The following is a 15,424-nucleotide window of genomic DNA, read 5'->3' on the forward strand; positions in this document are numbered from 1 at the left end:
AATTATTCAATAGCCATTCCCATGGTTTTCTTGAAGAAGCTGGTGTACGTATAATTAAACGTCGAAAGAATGCAAACTATTTGCCTCGGAGGTATTTGAGGGAAAAGGCAATCAAAAGTGAACTGGTTTTATCTAAATGTTTAATGTTGTGATTAAAATGTTTTCCTGCCTCCAGGACACCAGACTGATTGGTATTTAATAAGAATCTTTGGGAAATTTACCCTTTAATGGTTGGAAGGAAACGTCTACATTTATACCTCACAGGGAACAGATGGAGTTTTTGAACGAAAACACTATCGTACTACAGTAGAAGAAGTGTCATTTCTATTTATTAATCATAGCACAAGAAAACTAAGGAAGTATTTTAGGGCCATTGAAATATTGTATTGTTAAATGTAACATTTAAAATGTCGTAACATTGAATTTGAATAATTGATTTCAATCATTTGTATATTGAAAGCTTTAATTTATACTTATTTGAATAACTCCATTTTTTGCTTTTAAATAAGTATATTTATGTATGTTAACATATAAAATATAAGTATGTTATAACATAGAGATTGATTTTCTGATTCCAATAATTCAAAAATACATTTTCTACATTAAATATTGTTTAATTTGAACTCTTTGAAATTCAATATACATTTTTTTTTCAAGCATTTCACATTCAATATTAATGCTGGTGTAATACTGCCAAAACCAAAAAGAGTACAGAGCTACTTGAATTTTTTTTTATTTTATATTGAATTTAAAAGGCATTGCATGCCATGCATTTTGGAATTATTGGAATTAAAATATCAAACTCTATGTGAAAATAAATGTAATTAATTTTGAAAATATTAAATTGTCTAATTCAATTATTAAATCATAAAATAAATACAACCATTTAATATTTTAATTATTAATGCAATTATTAAAATTCAAAATATAATATTGAAATAAATGATCTTATTCCATAGAAAATGTAAATTAAACACAAGATAGTCTTGAGACGTAACAACTTTATTTATTACATTTATTTATTACAAAAGTGAACTTACTTTTTAGGGAATCTTTCAAAAGATGAAGTGAAGGTTGAGTTTGATTAAGTGGATGTAAAGTGTCTCAAGGGAATCAGGACAGGCTGGAATGTCCTTCGCAGAACCAATGATAACAAGAGGTTGTTTGGTTGGACGACCAGGACATAACAACACAACCAGGACATCCTAAGAGTGACGACGCCAAACTATTCTGGCAGCCGCTTCTCAAGTCAGGTACTGACGCAGCAATTTTGAGAAAACTTTTTGTTTAAAAACTTCCACTAACTCCAAAATGTGTTCTTCTGCGAGATCAAAAAAACGATCCATTCATGAGAGGTGGACCACAAGGTTCTTCTCAAGGCCATGGTAGAAGATACAAAATTCAATAAAAGTCAATTTTAAGTTTTGTTAGTTAGACGATGCATCAGAGGAGATGAATGAACCACATTCCTCCGGGAGTCAAAACGCTCAACAACAAAGCTATAAAAATGTTGACAGACTAACAAACCTATTGATTGTTTGGGAAAAGTGTTAAAAACTACCGTTGACCAATCTAGCATCTATTTCTGGGGTCTTCGGAGACTGTGTCTGCTGGGGTTCTTTGATTCAGGCTGAGACTTAAATTGACATCGAAAATTAAATATTTGTTAAAAAGATAAATATTGAATGTAAAACTTCATTAGGCTGTTACTAAAATATATTTATTTAATGTGTTATGTATTTTGGCTCATTTTTCATGCTTGTATTTATATATTATATTCTAGGAAATTTAACAAAAACAAAAATGTAGTATATTATGTATATATTTTAATTTAATTTAATTTTTTGTTTGTTTGTTTTTTCGAAATGTCTTTATTTCATTTTAAGTTAATTAAAAAAAAAGGCACTGGCAGCCAGTAAAGAGATTTAAGGATCGGGGAAATGTGAGTTCTTCTACTGGAGCGGCTCAGAATTCTCGCTGCAGAGTTTTACATCAACTCGAGACAGCTACTTCTTGTTTAGACACCAAAACAAACTGTTACAATAGTCTAAACGAGAAGACAAAAACTCATGGACTATAAGCTCCAGATCGTGTCGTGAGAATATTAAAGAGAATTTTGTCTCTTTGATCTTTGTCAAAAACAACACCCAGGTTTCTCAGGCTCAGTTTGACAGACTTGCCTAAGTCACCCAAAGTACTGACTCAGAATAAACATACAGTGAACATATTAAGAAATAATAATGTAAATATTCTATGATTTATTTCGTCATACATATCCAAGGCTGAAACTACGACGATATTCCGACACAGGTCAAGTTCTGGGTCACTCGCTCTCAATCGTCCGTCCTTTGAATGACCCGTGTGTGCATAAGAATAGACAAATATATAAAAGCAGCACAAGCACGCACACGCGTGACAAAGAGAACACGGGGATCAAAGAGTGTCGGCCTCTGCTCTAAGGGTCCGTCTTTAATGTGATGATGAAGTGAGATCCAAAATATACTCGACAGGTGTTCTAACCATACATATTCATCACCTTTCATTGAAGAGAGGTTTCTGCTAGATAAAGCGCATCACTGTGAAGAGAACCCTCAACCACCACTTTCCCAAAGCAAGACTGGACTAATGGCTACAGTCGGGAATCACGCCACAGCTTTTGATACAGACATTAACTCTGAAATCAAATTGGCTGATTTGGTTTTGCAATTAATTAGAAGATTGTAATCAGTATTTTTGGCGAGAAAAAAAAGACTAAGATTTCACAATTTTCATAAAGTTCATGACAAAAAACTACTTGTTGATAAATAGTTCCGACGAGTACTTTTCCTTCCAAGAAACAAAGACTGACTTTGACACAACATTCCTTATTATCAGGCACGTTGTGAAAATCCAGCTTATCACACGCTCTCCTGTTTAACTTCAGCTATTGAGCTTCTTGTGTAATTTTTTTGCGAAATTCTGATAAAAACTGCTTCGGAAAACAAGGAGCCGAAAAACGAGCATCGGAATGTTTTTTTTACTTGGTGCAGAGGAGAAGTTTTAAAAAGATAAAGTCGTGCTGAGATCAGGATGTGAGTGCGAAGAGGCAAACAACCGAACAAAAAAAGCTAACCATAACTAGTATGTGTTGAATATTGTAACTTCATAGGCATTTTCCTGTTTGTTTGCGCGACGTAAACGCAGAAACTTTTGTCCGACATATACGGCGATGACGCCGACGTGCCTCGTGGAGAATTTGAATCAATGTTTGTGTTTTTCCATTAAAGAAATGTATTTGTTAATTGATAAAACAAGCTAGCATAAGCATTAGCTAGCATTGTTCCCGGAGGCTCCATTCTTTTGGGACAACTGTGTCAGTGAGTGAAGGAAAATAACTGAGTTTAAAATCAATAAAGATAAATGAATCATGATAATGATCATGAAGAGTCAGGGCTGCTGCCAAGTGTCAGTTCACAACAAGAGTGATTTTTTTTTACGATGAACTCATGATGATTTATCAAGTCATGATGAGAGGTAGTTCTCAGCAATCGGATCTAAAACATGACATTTCTTTCAACTACACCATTAACCTTTATATTGCGTTCAAAAATAATGATGTGTTGATGGGGCTTCATGAAACAGTGTGTTATTTTGAAAGATCACTAGATGTCACTGAGTTTGGAAATAATGCCAGGTTGCATTGAATTGGTGGATGGATGGATGGATGGATGGATGGATGGATGGATGGATGGATGGATGGATGGATGGATGGATGGATGGATGGATGGATGGATGGATGGATGGATGGATGGATGGATGGATGGATGGATGGATGGATGGATGGATGGATGGATGGATGGATGGATGGATGGATGGATGGATGGATGGATGGATGGATGGATGGATGGATGGATGGATGGATGGATGGATGGATGGATGGATGGATGGATGGATGGATGGATGGATGGATGGATGGATGGATGGATGGATGGATGGATGGATGGATGGATGGATGGATGGATGGATGGATGGATGGATGGATGGATGGATGGATGGATGGATGGATGGATGGATGGATGGATGGATGGATGGATGGATGGATGGATGGATGGATGGATGGATGGATGGATGGATGGATGGATGGATGGATGGATGGATGGATGGATGGATGGATGGATGGATGGATGGATGGACTTTATTGATCGTCTCCTTTGGGGAAATAGTTTAGATTGCTAGATCAGAACCAAAGATGATAAATCAGAGAGTGACATCTAGTGGCCTTTCAAAGTGTAGACACTGTATCATATGTATAAACCTCATCATCTGTTTCATGAAGCCTCAACAACACATCACTATTTAATCACATTTCAATTACAAAAATTAGCCAATGGTGGCTATAAAAGGGTCACCTGAGCTCTTTCAGACGCGTTTTTTACAAAACTAATATATCCTCCACAGGTAACGTCGTAAATATTAGATTATATCATATATAAATTAACATGTTTGTCCAGTTGCTCCATGTTCTCGCACAAGAAGAAAAGTTAACTCGCTGCGTTCATGAGTGTCGACATGAGCATCCGCTATGAAGTTAAGTGAACCAGATATCTCTTAAAAATAAATAATAATAATAAAAAATCATACCTCGGCTGAGAGAAAAAAGGTTTTCCTACCTGGTCAAAATGTGGAAGCTCCCTCCTGTGAAGCTGGAGCTGCTTGTCAATGTTGTCCTTCAGGCACTGACACACTCGGTGCTTCTGGTCGGTGGAAAACGCTTCCAGACTGAGCAGGCAGTCGCACTTCTGCAGGAGAGAGAGCGACGAGTCAGACGAGCAAACACACAGAAGATGCTCAAGTGAAGGCAGTATGGAGATTTATACTATTTATACTCCGGTCCATGACATCACACCGGAGAAGATCTCTGTGATGACACACTTTTGAAAATGCTCTTGATACTGATTTTGATGAAGTATTAGTAGAAGGTCTACTTTTATAAAGTATGAACCTTCACATAGAAATCAACAGAATCAAAAGTTGTTTTTTTTCCATCATACGTCTGAAATATTGTTCTTTTTATCAAATGAATCATTATTTTTATCATTTTAATTAAAATTTGTATTCACAAATACATGTTTTATTATAAAATATATATATATAAAAAAAATCATTATGATTGTAATACATTTTTAAACCACCATATGTGCTACTGAAATATATTTGGAATTTGTTTTACTTTTCATGTATCAATGGGTGAATGTATATGTAAGGGGTGTTAGGTATAGATACTGTATCGATATTTAATTGAGTATCAATTTTAAAAATATATTTTTTTGGCTTGCAAATCATACTGTAGTTCCTTTGATGGTTTAAAGATAAATTAAGTGTTTATCAAATAATTAATTCGATTTATTTTTTTTGTTCTTCAATTTTATTTACAATAAACATGTACATATTCATGGTGTTTGTTTCATTTCTTTCTATTTAACTTTCAGCCACTAGATGGCAGCAGTCGTTATACCCTCCGCAGCACATAAGGCACATTAAAATCCCGCATGACCCTCTGTGATAACAGAGGACGAGAGGATACATCTGACTCCTGCAGCTTTTAAAGCTGATGTTTGGACATATTTCGGTTTGAAAAAGATGAAAGCAGTTACGGCTTCGTCAAGAGTCATGTGGTCTGTAAATACTGCAACACCAGAGTCGAGTACTCAACAATACTACACATATATACTTGTTCCTATAGATATCCTATGGATGGATGGATGGATGGATGGATGGATGGATAGATGGATGGATGGATGGATGGATGGATAGATGGTATCACAATATATATATCGTATCGATGCCCTTGTATTAAGAATATGTATCATATTCTACATCCCCTTATTCATATATATATATACTATACTGTATATATATATATATATATATATTTATATATGTATATACTGTATATACTGTATATATATACTATGTGGTAATTTGGGTGGCCTACTATGATTGTTTATCTTCTTTCATGCTTGATAAGATAATTAAACAATGGTTATTTTTCATTTGAAAACACTTTTTGTTTGCCCTAAAAAAAAAGTATATTTTGAGTAGAAACTAAAGTTTATTTTACTAACAAGGGTCACAATGAAGTTTCACTTTTGTTATCTTCCTGTTACCGAGTTAAAAAAAACATTCCTCTACTCTCGGCGTGGACCGAACCCTCCGTCTCAGTCATCGCGCTCCAGATTATCAAACCCGATAATCCGGCAAATCACGTCACGCATTGTTCGTGATGACATTCATACGCAGGGAGACGAGGAGGTGAAGAGGCTTCAGCTGCTGGTGACACGACGACCAGCTACACTTGAACTTACACACTCGTGTATAATCACTAGTTTTCAACTGATCAATTAAATATTTACTGATCAATGATCTTTCTCTACATGTTGAGCCCAGTATCTTCACCTCCTTCGATCTCTGGAAATTACTTTAATTGATGATTGACTGTTTTTTAAGACCTTCTTCCATAAGTTCATTGTTCATGTCTTTCATCATCTTCTCTCTACCCTTCCTCACCTTCTCCACCTCCTCTTGACTCCCTCCATACATAATCATCAGATCTATGGAAGTTTAATATTAATCCTTGTGGATTTGTGTTTCCATTTAGTATGAAAGTATTTACGTGTCATTAGACTAATGAAAATTGAATCAAGCGTTTAAAACATATTATTTATTTTAAGCATAAACATTTCGGGGCAGTCATTTAATCGAATAATAATAATAATAATGAATTAATTTCTAAATGAATGGGGTTTTTTTTACACATTAAGTTTGATATTCAAATAATTCAAAAATACATTTTCTGAATTCAATATTTTTTAAATCCTTTTTAAAACCATTTAAATTTAATATTAAATAGAAAAAAATAATTGGTATAATAATATTTTTTTATTATATTCAAAAGGTTAAATACAATACTTTATTTAAGTTAGTTAAGAACATTTTTTAAATAATTTGTAATTCTAATATAAAAATGTCTAAAAATAATAATCATTTTGACAATATTCCAAGTTTTTAATCTATTCATAAACATATAATAATTTCATTTAATTACTTTTTTAAATAGTCAATACTTGGAAATAAGTCTTTGAAATTAAATTAATTTAAAAAATGTCAATGTTAAATTCAATATTATGATGGCACTGATATATTCCATAATGAGAGAAAAATAAAGTTTTCCTGCAATTTGCAAAACATAAACGATCAAATCTTGTCAATTAAACTTTGTAATGTTCCCTCGATTAAGTCACACTTACGAAGTGAAACCACACGGTTGATATTTCTCTAGTTCTTCTTGACTCTCTGGCCTCCTTTAGACTAGTAGATATGTTTGGCTGTAACGTTGTAGACAAAAATTGTAAAATTACATTCATGAATAATCGTAATCATGACGTCATTCTCACAACAAAACTTGTTGAAATGTTGAGGAAACCATTTTGACCCGAGATGTAAAAACGTTCATAACGAGGAAGTCCTGGTTCAGCGTCTCTCGTTCAGACGTCGCTTGTGTTTCTTCAGTGATCTGGTTCCTCTGATAAACGCCAGCGTCTCTGAAATGAGATCTTCATCCAGACGACTGGCAGAATGTGATATGCTGACACGCTGGTCATGTGACCACGTTCAGAAGGCTGCCCAAAAGCTCAGGATCAATAAAAGCTCCTTCTGGGAAATACACGGGAATAAATATTTGATCAACCACAAGTTTGGGAAGATCAGTGACTAAATAATTGTACACCACCACAGATCTCAAAATATATTTGTATCATGCAGTAAATGTTGGACATAAAGGTATTTTACGAGTGTCAGAGTAACATTTAGATCAATACATGAACAAATACATGTTTTTTTATTGATGTTTTCTAGTCCCAGGAGTTGCTGTGACCTATAGTTTCTACAACAAGGTCAAATATTGAGTCTCAAATCAAACACCGGGTTAATAGAAAGTTAACGCGTCATAAAAGTATTATACGATCGACGTCATTGACACCGACCGACAACTCGAGCACGAGAAGACCAACAGAAATAAAATACAAAAGAAACTTGAAAACAGAAACAATTTAGTTAGAAAATTGATTATAAAATCTAACAATGTTAAAAGTAATCAAAAAAATTAAACTTGAATTTAACAATTTTGAACGGTAAACAACTGAATAATAACTGAAAATCAAACACATCTCAAGTATCATGAAACAATTTTTAACGTAAATCATTTTCAACTCTAATCAAACAATTTTCAACTATTATCAAACAGCTTTCAACTATGATCACACATTTTCAACTAGAACCAAACAATTTTTTAACTATAATCACACTATTTTCAACCACGCAATTTCCGCACTATTAGACGCACCGAACTGTTTTCATAAATGGGGCGCACCGGATTATAAGGCGCATAGAATAAAAGATACAGTCAAACGTTTGACCGGGGTTGTGTTATGCATCCACTACATAAAGCTGGGAATGTCAACAAAACAGTCAGATAAAGTCAAACTTTATTAAGCGTTCTGACAACTCCGTTCACTCCCATGGTAACGATGTATAAAAAGAAGTTAAAAAAGCTGGAAGCAGCAGCGCGTGAGACTGGTGTTGTGAACAGACAAATGTTGAGCAAGCAGCAGAGAAGTTGAGCTCATGTATGACAGCTAGAGCGTGTGTATGACATGTTGAACGCGCGTGTATGACTGGTTGAACGCACAGCAGAGTGATTTTGAGTGTACAACAACCAAGACACACTCACTGAAAACAGTGGCAGTAATATCACTCCATAGATGTCCGCCATGATGTGTCGTGCGTCATTAATCCAACCCCATGATGACACAATGACGCAATTCCGCCCACGGTGCAGAGTCATAAAAGTGTTTGTAAACAAGTCATCTACCAGGTAATGTTCATATATAAGACGCTCCAGATTATAAGGTGCACTGTCGTTTTTCGAGAAATTTAAAGGCTTTTAAGTGCGCCTTATAGTGCGGAAAATACGATATAATCAAACAAATTTCAACTGTAATCAAACAATTTTAAACTGAAATCAACAATTTTCAACTATAATCAAACAAATTTCAACTATTATCAAACAGCTTTGTGACCCTGGTCTCGAAAAGCGCTATATAAATAAATATTACTTACTTACTTACTTACTTACTATATTCAAACGATTTAAAACTGTAATCACTCAACTTTAAACTATAATCAAACAAATTTCAACTATAATCAAACGATTTTCAACTGTAACCAAACCATTTTCAACTATAATCAAACTATTTTCAACTGAAACCAAACCATTTTCAACTATAATCAAACTATTTTCAACTGAAACCAAACCATTTTCAACTATAATCAAACCATTTTCAACTATAATCAAACTATTTTCAACTGAAACCAAACCATTTTCAACTATAATCAAACCATTTTCAACTATAATCAAACCATTTTCAACTATAATCAAACTATTTTCAACTGAAACCAAACCATTTTCAACTATAATCAAACCATTTTCAACTATAATCAAACTATTTTCAACTATAATCAAACCATTTTCAACTATAATCAAACTATTTTCAACTATAATCAAACTATTTTCAACTATAATCAAACTATTTTCAACTATAATCAAACTATTTTCAACTGTAATCAAACTATTTTCAACTGTAATCAAACTATTTTCAAATAATTGTTATGATAATAGTCAAACAGCTGAGAAAAACAAACAAACACGAGTCGTGCCTTTTTTTTATCCAGAGTGAGTCTATAAATAGCATTTTTCTTTTCCATGTTGTGCACGTCTTGGGAGTGGAAGCCCTCGGGGAGGTTTCTCCGAACACTCAGGGATGAATCATGACGCTGCTCATACGAGCTCATCCTTCTCTCCTCGACTTCCTCTCGCTTCGACCTGGAGAAGCTTCTGCGACAGTCATCGCTGGCACCAGCTCCGTCTTCATTAGACACAGCAGTGCAGCGTGAAGGACGTCCTCGTCCTCGTCCTCGTCCACACCAGAGTCCAAGACAGAAGACAGATACGCTCCATCAAATACACAACAGTGTGTAGAGACGCACGACAACAGGTCGAACACCTGAAATCACCGGCAGATCGTTGGATGTCGATGTTCTCTGACATTTATCAACCGAGTCCAGACAAGCGTGTCCACTTCAATCTTTTTAAAGGACAATAAATACTTACACAAATTACAAAAGCCCTAAAACAAAACCCTGTGTAGCTGTATTTAAAGACTAGTAATGAATAATTGAAATAAATACTAAATAAAATAGTGTTTTTACGAGCGATAAAAATGTAATGAATATACTGTAGATGTATCTTTTTTAAGAGAGTAGTCGATTATACGTATACTTAGTTCTTCGTCTCACATTTATTTAAACCCAGTTTTTGTTTTTTTAATTAATATTTTTTCAAAGATTCAAGAGTAAAACTTTCTTTCAAAGCTTTTTTTTAATTCAAACAGAAATTTACGGTATTTAAGCCAAAAAAGAATGTTAAATCGCTATTGTTTTCCTCCACAATAAGTAGTTTGTTGTTATTATACACTGGATTGTACTGTATGTGTTTTCTTTAGTGGACCCCTGTGCTAAAGGCTACACACGAGAGATACACTCTACATAAAACTGTATTTTGGTTCAAATAAAACAAATGTGACCTTCATGACTTCAAAAGAAAATAACTTCAATCCTTCGTGTAATTTATAGCAAATGTTTGATTTGTTTAAAGTTTTATTTAAAGCTCTATCTTGATGGGTTTTTGTTTTCCGATGAAGTGCATGCTGGGAATGTTGTAACAATCAAGTTTACAACACGCAGCTTTCTTAGGTACTTGAAAGTTGTAACGCTAATATGATTTTATGTTGTACTTTTCATAAAATCATGTTTAATGTTGTTTTTTGCGGCTTTTTCAACTTCATTTTTTAAAAACGGGATGATTTTGATTCTAAACAGTAATGAAAATAACATACAACATTATCAATTATTTGTTATTTTTAACTTTTACATGATTTATTTATACTTTACATAAAAATGAACATCACATCTGATGATAAGGTTCCAGGGTTGAGTCAGTACTTGGGTGACTTAGGTCAGTCTGTCAAACTGAGCCTGAGAAACCTGGGTGTTGTATTTGACAAAGACATGTCTCTAGTTCAACACTGCAGAAAACTGACCAGAAACTGTTTCCTTCAACTGAGAAAAATCTCTAAACTTAGGAAAATGTTGTCACAACATGATCTTGAGCTTGTAATCCATGCGTTTGTATCTTCTCGTCTGGACTATTGTAACAGTTTGTTTTCATGTCTTAACAAGAAGGATCTGTCTCGCCTGCAGTTCATACAAAACTCTTCAGCGAGAGTTCTGAGCCGCTCTAGTAGAAGAACTCACATTTCCCCGATTTAAAACTCTTCATTGCCTGCCAGTTTCTTTCAGGATCATTTTAAAATTCTGGTTCTTACTTTCAGATCTATTCATGGTCAGACCTTCCATCAGTAGATTCTGATCCAGACTTACACCCCAGCTCAGGCTCTGAGGTCTGTGGATCAGAATCTACTGATGGTTCCTGAACACGGTTCAGGACCAGAGGAGAGAAATCCTTCCAGACTGTTGCTCCTAAGCTTTGGAACCATCTCTGTGTTTGATGATCTACTGACTCCTTCAAGAAACATCTGAAGACCTTCTTATTTGTGCTTTTCCCTGATTTTCTGGGACTCCTGTGTTTGTCTTATGTGTCTTGATCTTTTAAAGTATATATTTTAACTGTGTATCGTTTTAGATTGTTCAAGGGCTTAGTGACCCTGGTCTTGAAAGACAATTTACAAATAACCTTTACTAACTTACTTACATTTAAGCAGGTCCTCGAGCCAGGAGCCGACTTTAGGTTCAAGACTCGAGGATCAAACGGTTTTAAAACAGCAGCTTTAGTTCGACGTCCTACTGTGAAGTGTTTGGTCACGACAACAAAAACTTCTTCAATGTCAGCGAGCGAGAAACGCTGGCTCAGAGCGAAACACTTGCTGCAGGAGGAGGAAGAGAAGGATGAAGGTGAAACTAAATCACTGCATCATTTTCTGAGACTCAAACCCCGCATGGAAAAACATCGTGGGGTGTTAAACTTAGACTTTAACCTTGTTATTACTGGGAGTAAGAATGTTTTTCTTCTTCTCTTTTCAGTTCCTAAAAACTTTGTGTGTGCCTGCCTTCAAAGTCTCTATTTGGTTAAATTTGTTAAATTAAAAATAATTATAAAAATATTAAGTTGTCAGGAATAAAATAATAAGTCCTGAAACCAAAGGGTTTCACAGTTTTTGTTTAGTAATGAAATAGTAATAAGTAAGAAAAGTACAAACACAACTGGAAATTGTGACCCTGGTCTAGAAAGGCGATATATAAATAGAGATTATTATTATTAAAAAAAAACTGTGTGGTCTTAGTACATTTTTTATTCTTATCAAGAATTATACTACTTTTAAAAAAAGGTTGCATTACTGGGAAAAAAGACAATCAATAGTTAAAAAAAAAATCTTTGTCATCCTGATTTCAAATATTAATACTGCATTTTGTAAAATAAAACACTAACAAACACATTTTAAATATATATTTTTTTATTTATGATGCTGTAAGTTGGTTTTAATGATCCTAACTTAAATCATGCAATTTCTTTTTTTCCATCAGCAATCATTGTTGTTTTAAAGAGTAACTAATGTAGATTTAAGTGAGTCTTAAATAGATGTTGGACTCTATTGTATCATCAGAGTCTGTTTGTACAAAACTCTCTTTTCATTGATATGTAAGAAAATGATCTTAAACCCTGCCCACTGAAAACCTTCTTGAGTTTAAATCTTGTTAACAATGGCAACGCCCACTCTGTTGTGATTGGTCAAACGTCGAGGTTTGTCACCACGTGTCATCAATGCCGGAAGTCTCCACCTCCATGGGACTCGTTGTATTAACAAAGCGGGACATGCTTACAGCTGGCTGGAGGCGTGAAGCCATTATTACGCTCTCGTAACCTCTCGTTCGCCCAGATTTCAGACAAACTTTATAAAGTAAAAGTGATGAGGGACTTACTGCGTCTTGGAGAGAAAGACTTCAACGTTTGGAACATGTGAGTGAGTTTTTACATTTGTTAATCTTTAAGTCTATATTGTGTGAATCAAAAATGTAACTTTTATTGATAACTGTAAACTGGGAGATGTGATAGGAGGGGTTTTTTTTTATGGTGGCGGGAAAGCAGCCAAACTACTGTGTCAGCAGGGGTTGAGTATCAGCATTTTGAGTCGTGTCGACCCCATATATTTGTCAATAGATATGTTCTAGTTAAAGATAGATTAATGTATTCATCTTTTTCACTTTCACTACCAAAAGACCTTCTGTTGTGAAACATCATCACTCACTGGTGTCCAAGTGTTTCAGGGCAGATTATCAAAGACATGAATGAACAGATGGAGGAGGAGAAAGCGTGAATCCCGACCGTCGTAGAAGTTACAAGCAGTTTTCTGATTGTATAACTCAGAAAAAGTACTAAACTAGTTTGTGTTTAGCCACAACTGACAAGAGGTATTCTTAGGCCACTGTCTTTTCTTACATAATATCATAAAAAAAAGAAAAACGGCACAATCTTCCCAGAAAGCATTGCCCCATATGGAAAGGTTTTTCCAGGCAACTCCCCACTGTCCTCCATCACAAAAAAACAGCTGTGATGGGAGACATCAGCGTCCCAGAGGCATGTTTCACTTCCAGCACACAAACACACACTGGCCGGTCAGAACTAGTTCCGTGGCTCGAACACAATCAGAACTTAATAATCCATGGAAAGACACGATGATATTAAAAGAAAGACGAGCAGAAGGAAATCTGTGACTCACAGGGAGGAAAAGATCCACAATGTTTCAGAAGGTTTTAAAATCTCTGTATCAGGAGAGGAAGTGTGTGTTTACACTGCGTTTGCTGTCTAAACACAATATGTTCACTTCCATGTTTGTGGCCCACGACTGGGTTTTTTTTGGGGATTTCATCAAATTCTTCACAGGAATATCTGCCTTAAACCCAGTTGGTTAATTCAACTTGAAATACCTTCGCTTTTGGAAATATCGACAAAACCTCTACAGGGTTGTCAAACTCAATAACACAACGAGGACGAAAACATTTTTGCTCTCTTGTTCATGGGCAGAGCAATTTTTCATTTACAAAACTGTATCAGGAAGCGTTAAACTCGCATCAAACTTTATTTCCTTCAGCTTCAGTTTTTTCCTTCAACGGTTATTGTTACGTCTCTGTATTATTGTTCATAATCTCAGTTTTTTTTATCTTATCTTAAACTTTAATCTACTTTGATTTGGAGAAAACAATCCGACCACTCAATTGTATTAAAATGTATTATTTTCACGTTTTTATTTAAAATGTATTTGTAAACGGAAAATAGTTTTTTTAAAGTACCTCAAATATTTTTACAGAAAAAACAAGGGAAAAAGGAATCTTGAACTTTTGTGCACTGATTGAATTCCAGTTACACACATTTAAACTTGATTAGTTATTTTAAACTTTTTGCATTTGATGTGATTTACATCAGGGGGTCTAAAACTCAACTGGCCCGGGGGCCACCAGAGGGTCAACGGTTGTGGAGACTGGGTCCTTCATCGGTATTTTTTCGGAGCATTATTGACAAATATAGATTGATGGATCACCTTTATAAATCCCTCCGGAGATCTCCTTCGGGAAATTGGGTTTTCAGTTCGAAAAGACGATTGTTTATAGATTAAAACAAGAACAAGAACAAAGTGCAAATATAAAGAACACAGACAAAGGGAAAAACACAAAGAAAGGGTACGAAGATTAGCATACAATAGTATAATATTCAGTTCAGTTTATTTTAAAAGGACAAACTGAACTGAATATTATGCTATTCTATGTTAATCTTTGTACCCTTTCTTTGCGTTATTCCCTTTGCTCTGTGTTCTTTATATTTGCTCTTTGTTCTTTATCCTTTTGCAGAATTATAAAGTCTAATAGCACAAAAAATGAATGAGTCCCTGAGTCTATTAGTGTTGCATCATGGGAGAAGAATATATATATATATACAGTATATATGTGATATTTAATGTTAAATATATTTCAATTTAGTCATTTTAGAAAACTCTTCAATCTTAAGTACATAATCAAAGCTAAATAAATTATCTTTATTCTGGAATACAGAGAAGCGTCACATATTCTATGGAAGAAATTATAAGAAAATATATGTTTTAGTAAAAAATTATGATCACAGAAAAAGCGCTTTACGCCGGTGAAGTCGATGCGTTTCAAACGATGGCGTCCATCAAACAAACCTGTCCATCAATCAGAACATAACCAGCATAGTTCCTTCACTCCCGCCCTGATCCGAGCTTTCCTCTTGTTTATAAAT

At 34.6% G+C, this 15,424-nt stretch overlaps 1 protein-coding gene across 1 annotated transcript in view; it reads right to left on the reverse strand.

Annotated features, from left to right (window-relative positions):
• rgs3a (regulator of G protein signaling 3a) overlaps positions 1–15,424 on the reverse strand; it is a 197,069-nt gene that overhangs the window by 89,399 nt on the left and 92,246 nt on the right. Inside the window, exon 18 of the mRNA XM_087790739.1 lies at positions 4,650–4,778. Coding sequence (XP_087646865.1) covers positions 4,650–4,778 — 129 coding nt within the window. The remainder of the gene's footprint in view (positions 1–4,649; positions 4,779–15,424) is intronic.

This window comes from Callionymus lyra, chromosome 5 (genome assembly GCF_982586985.1).
Source record: "Callionymus lyra chromosome 5, fCalLyr1.hap1.1, whole genome shotgun sequence".
Classification (NCBI taxonomy): domain Eukaryota; kingdom Metazoa; phylum Chordata; class Actinopteri; order Syngnathiformes; family Callionymidae; genus Callionymus; species Callionymus lyra.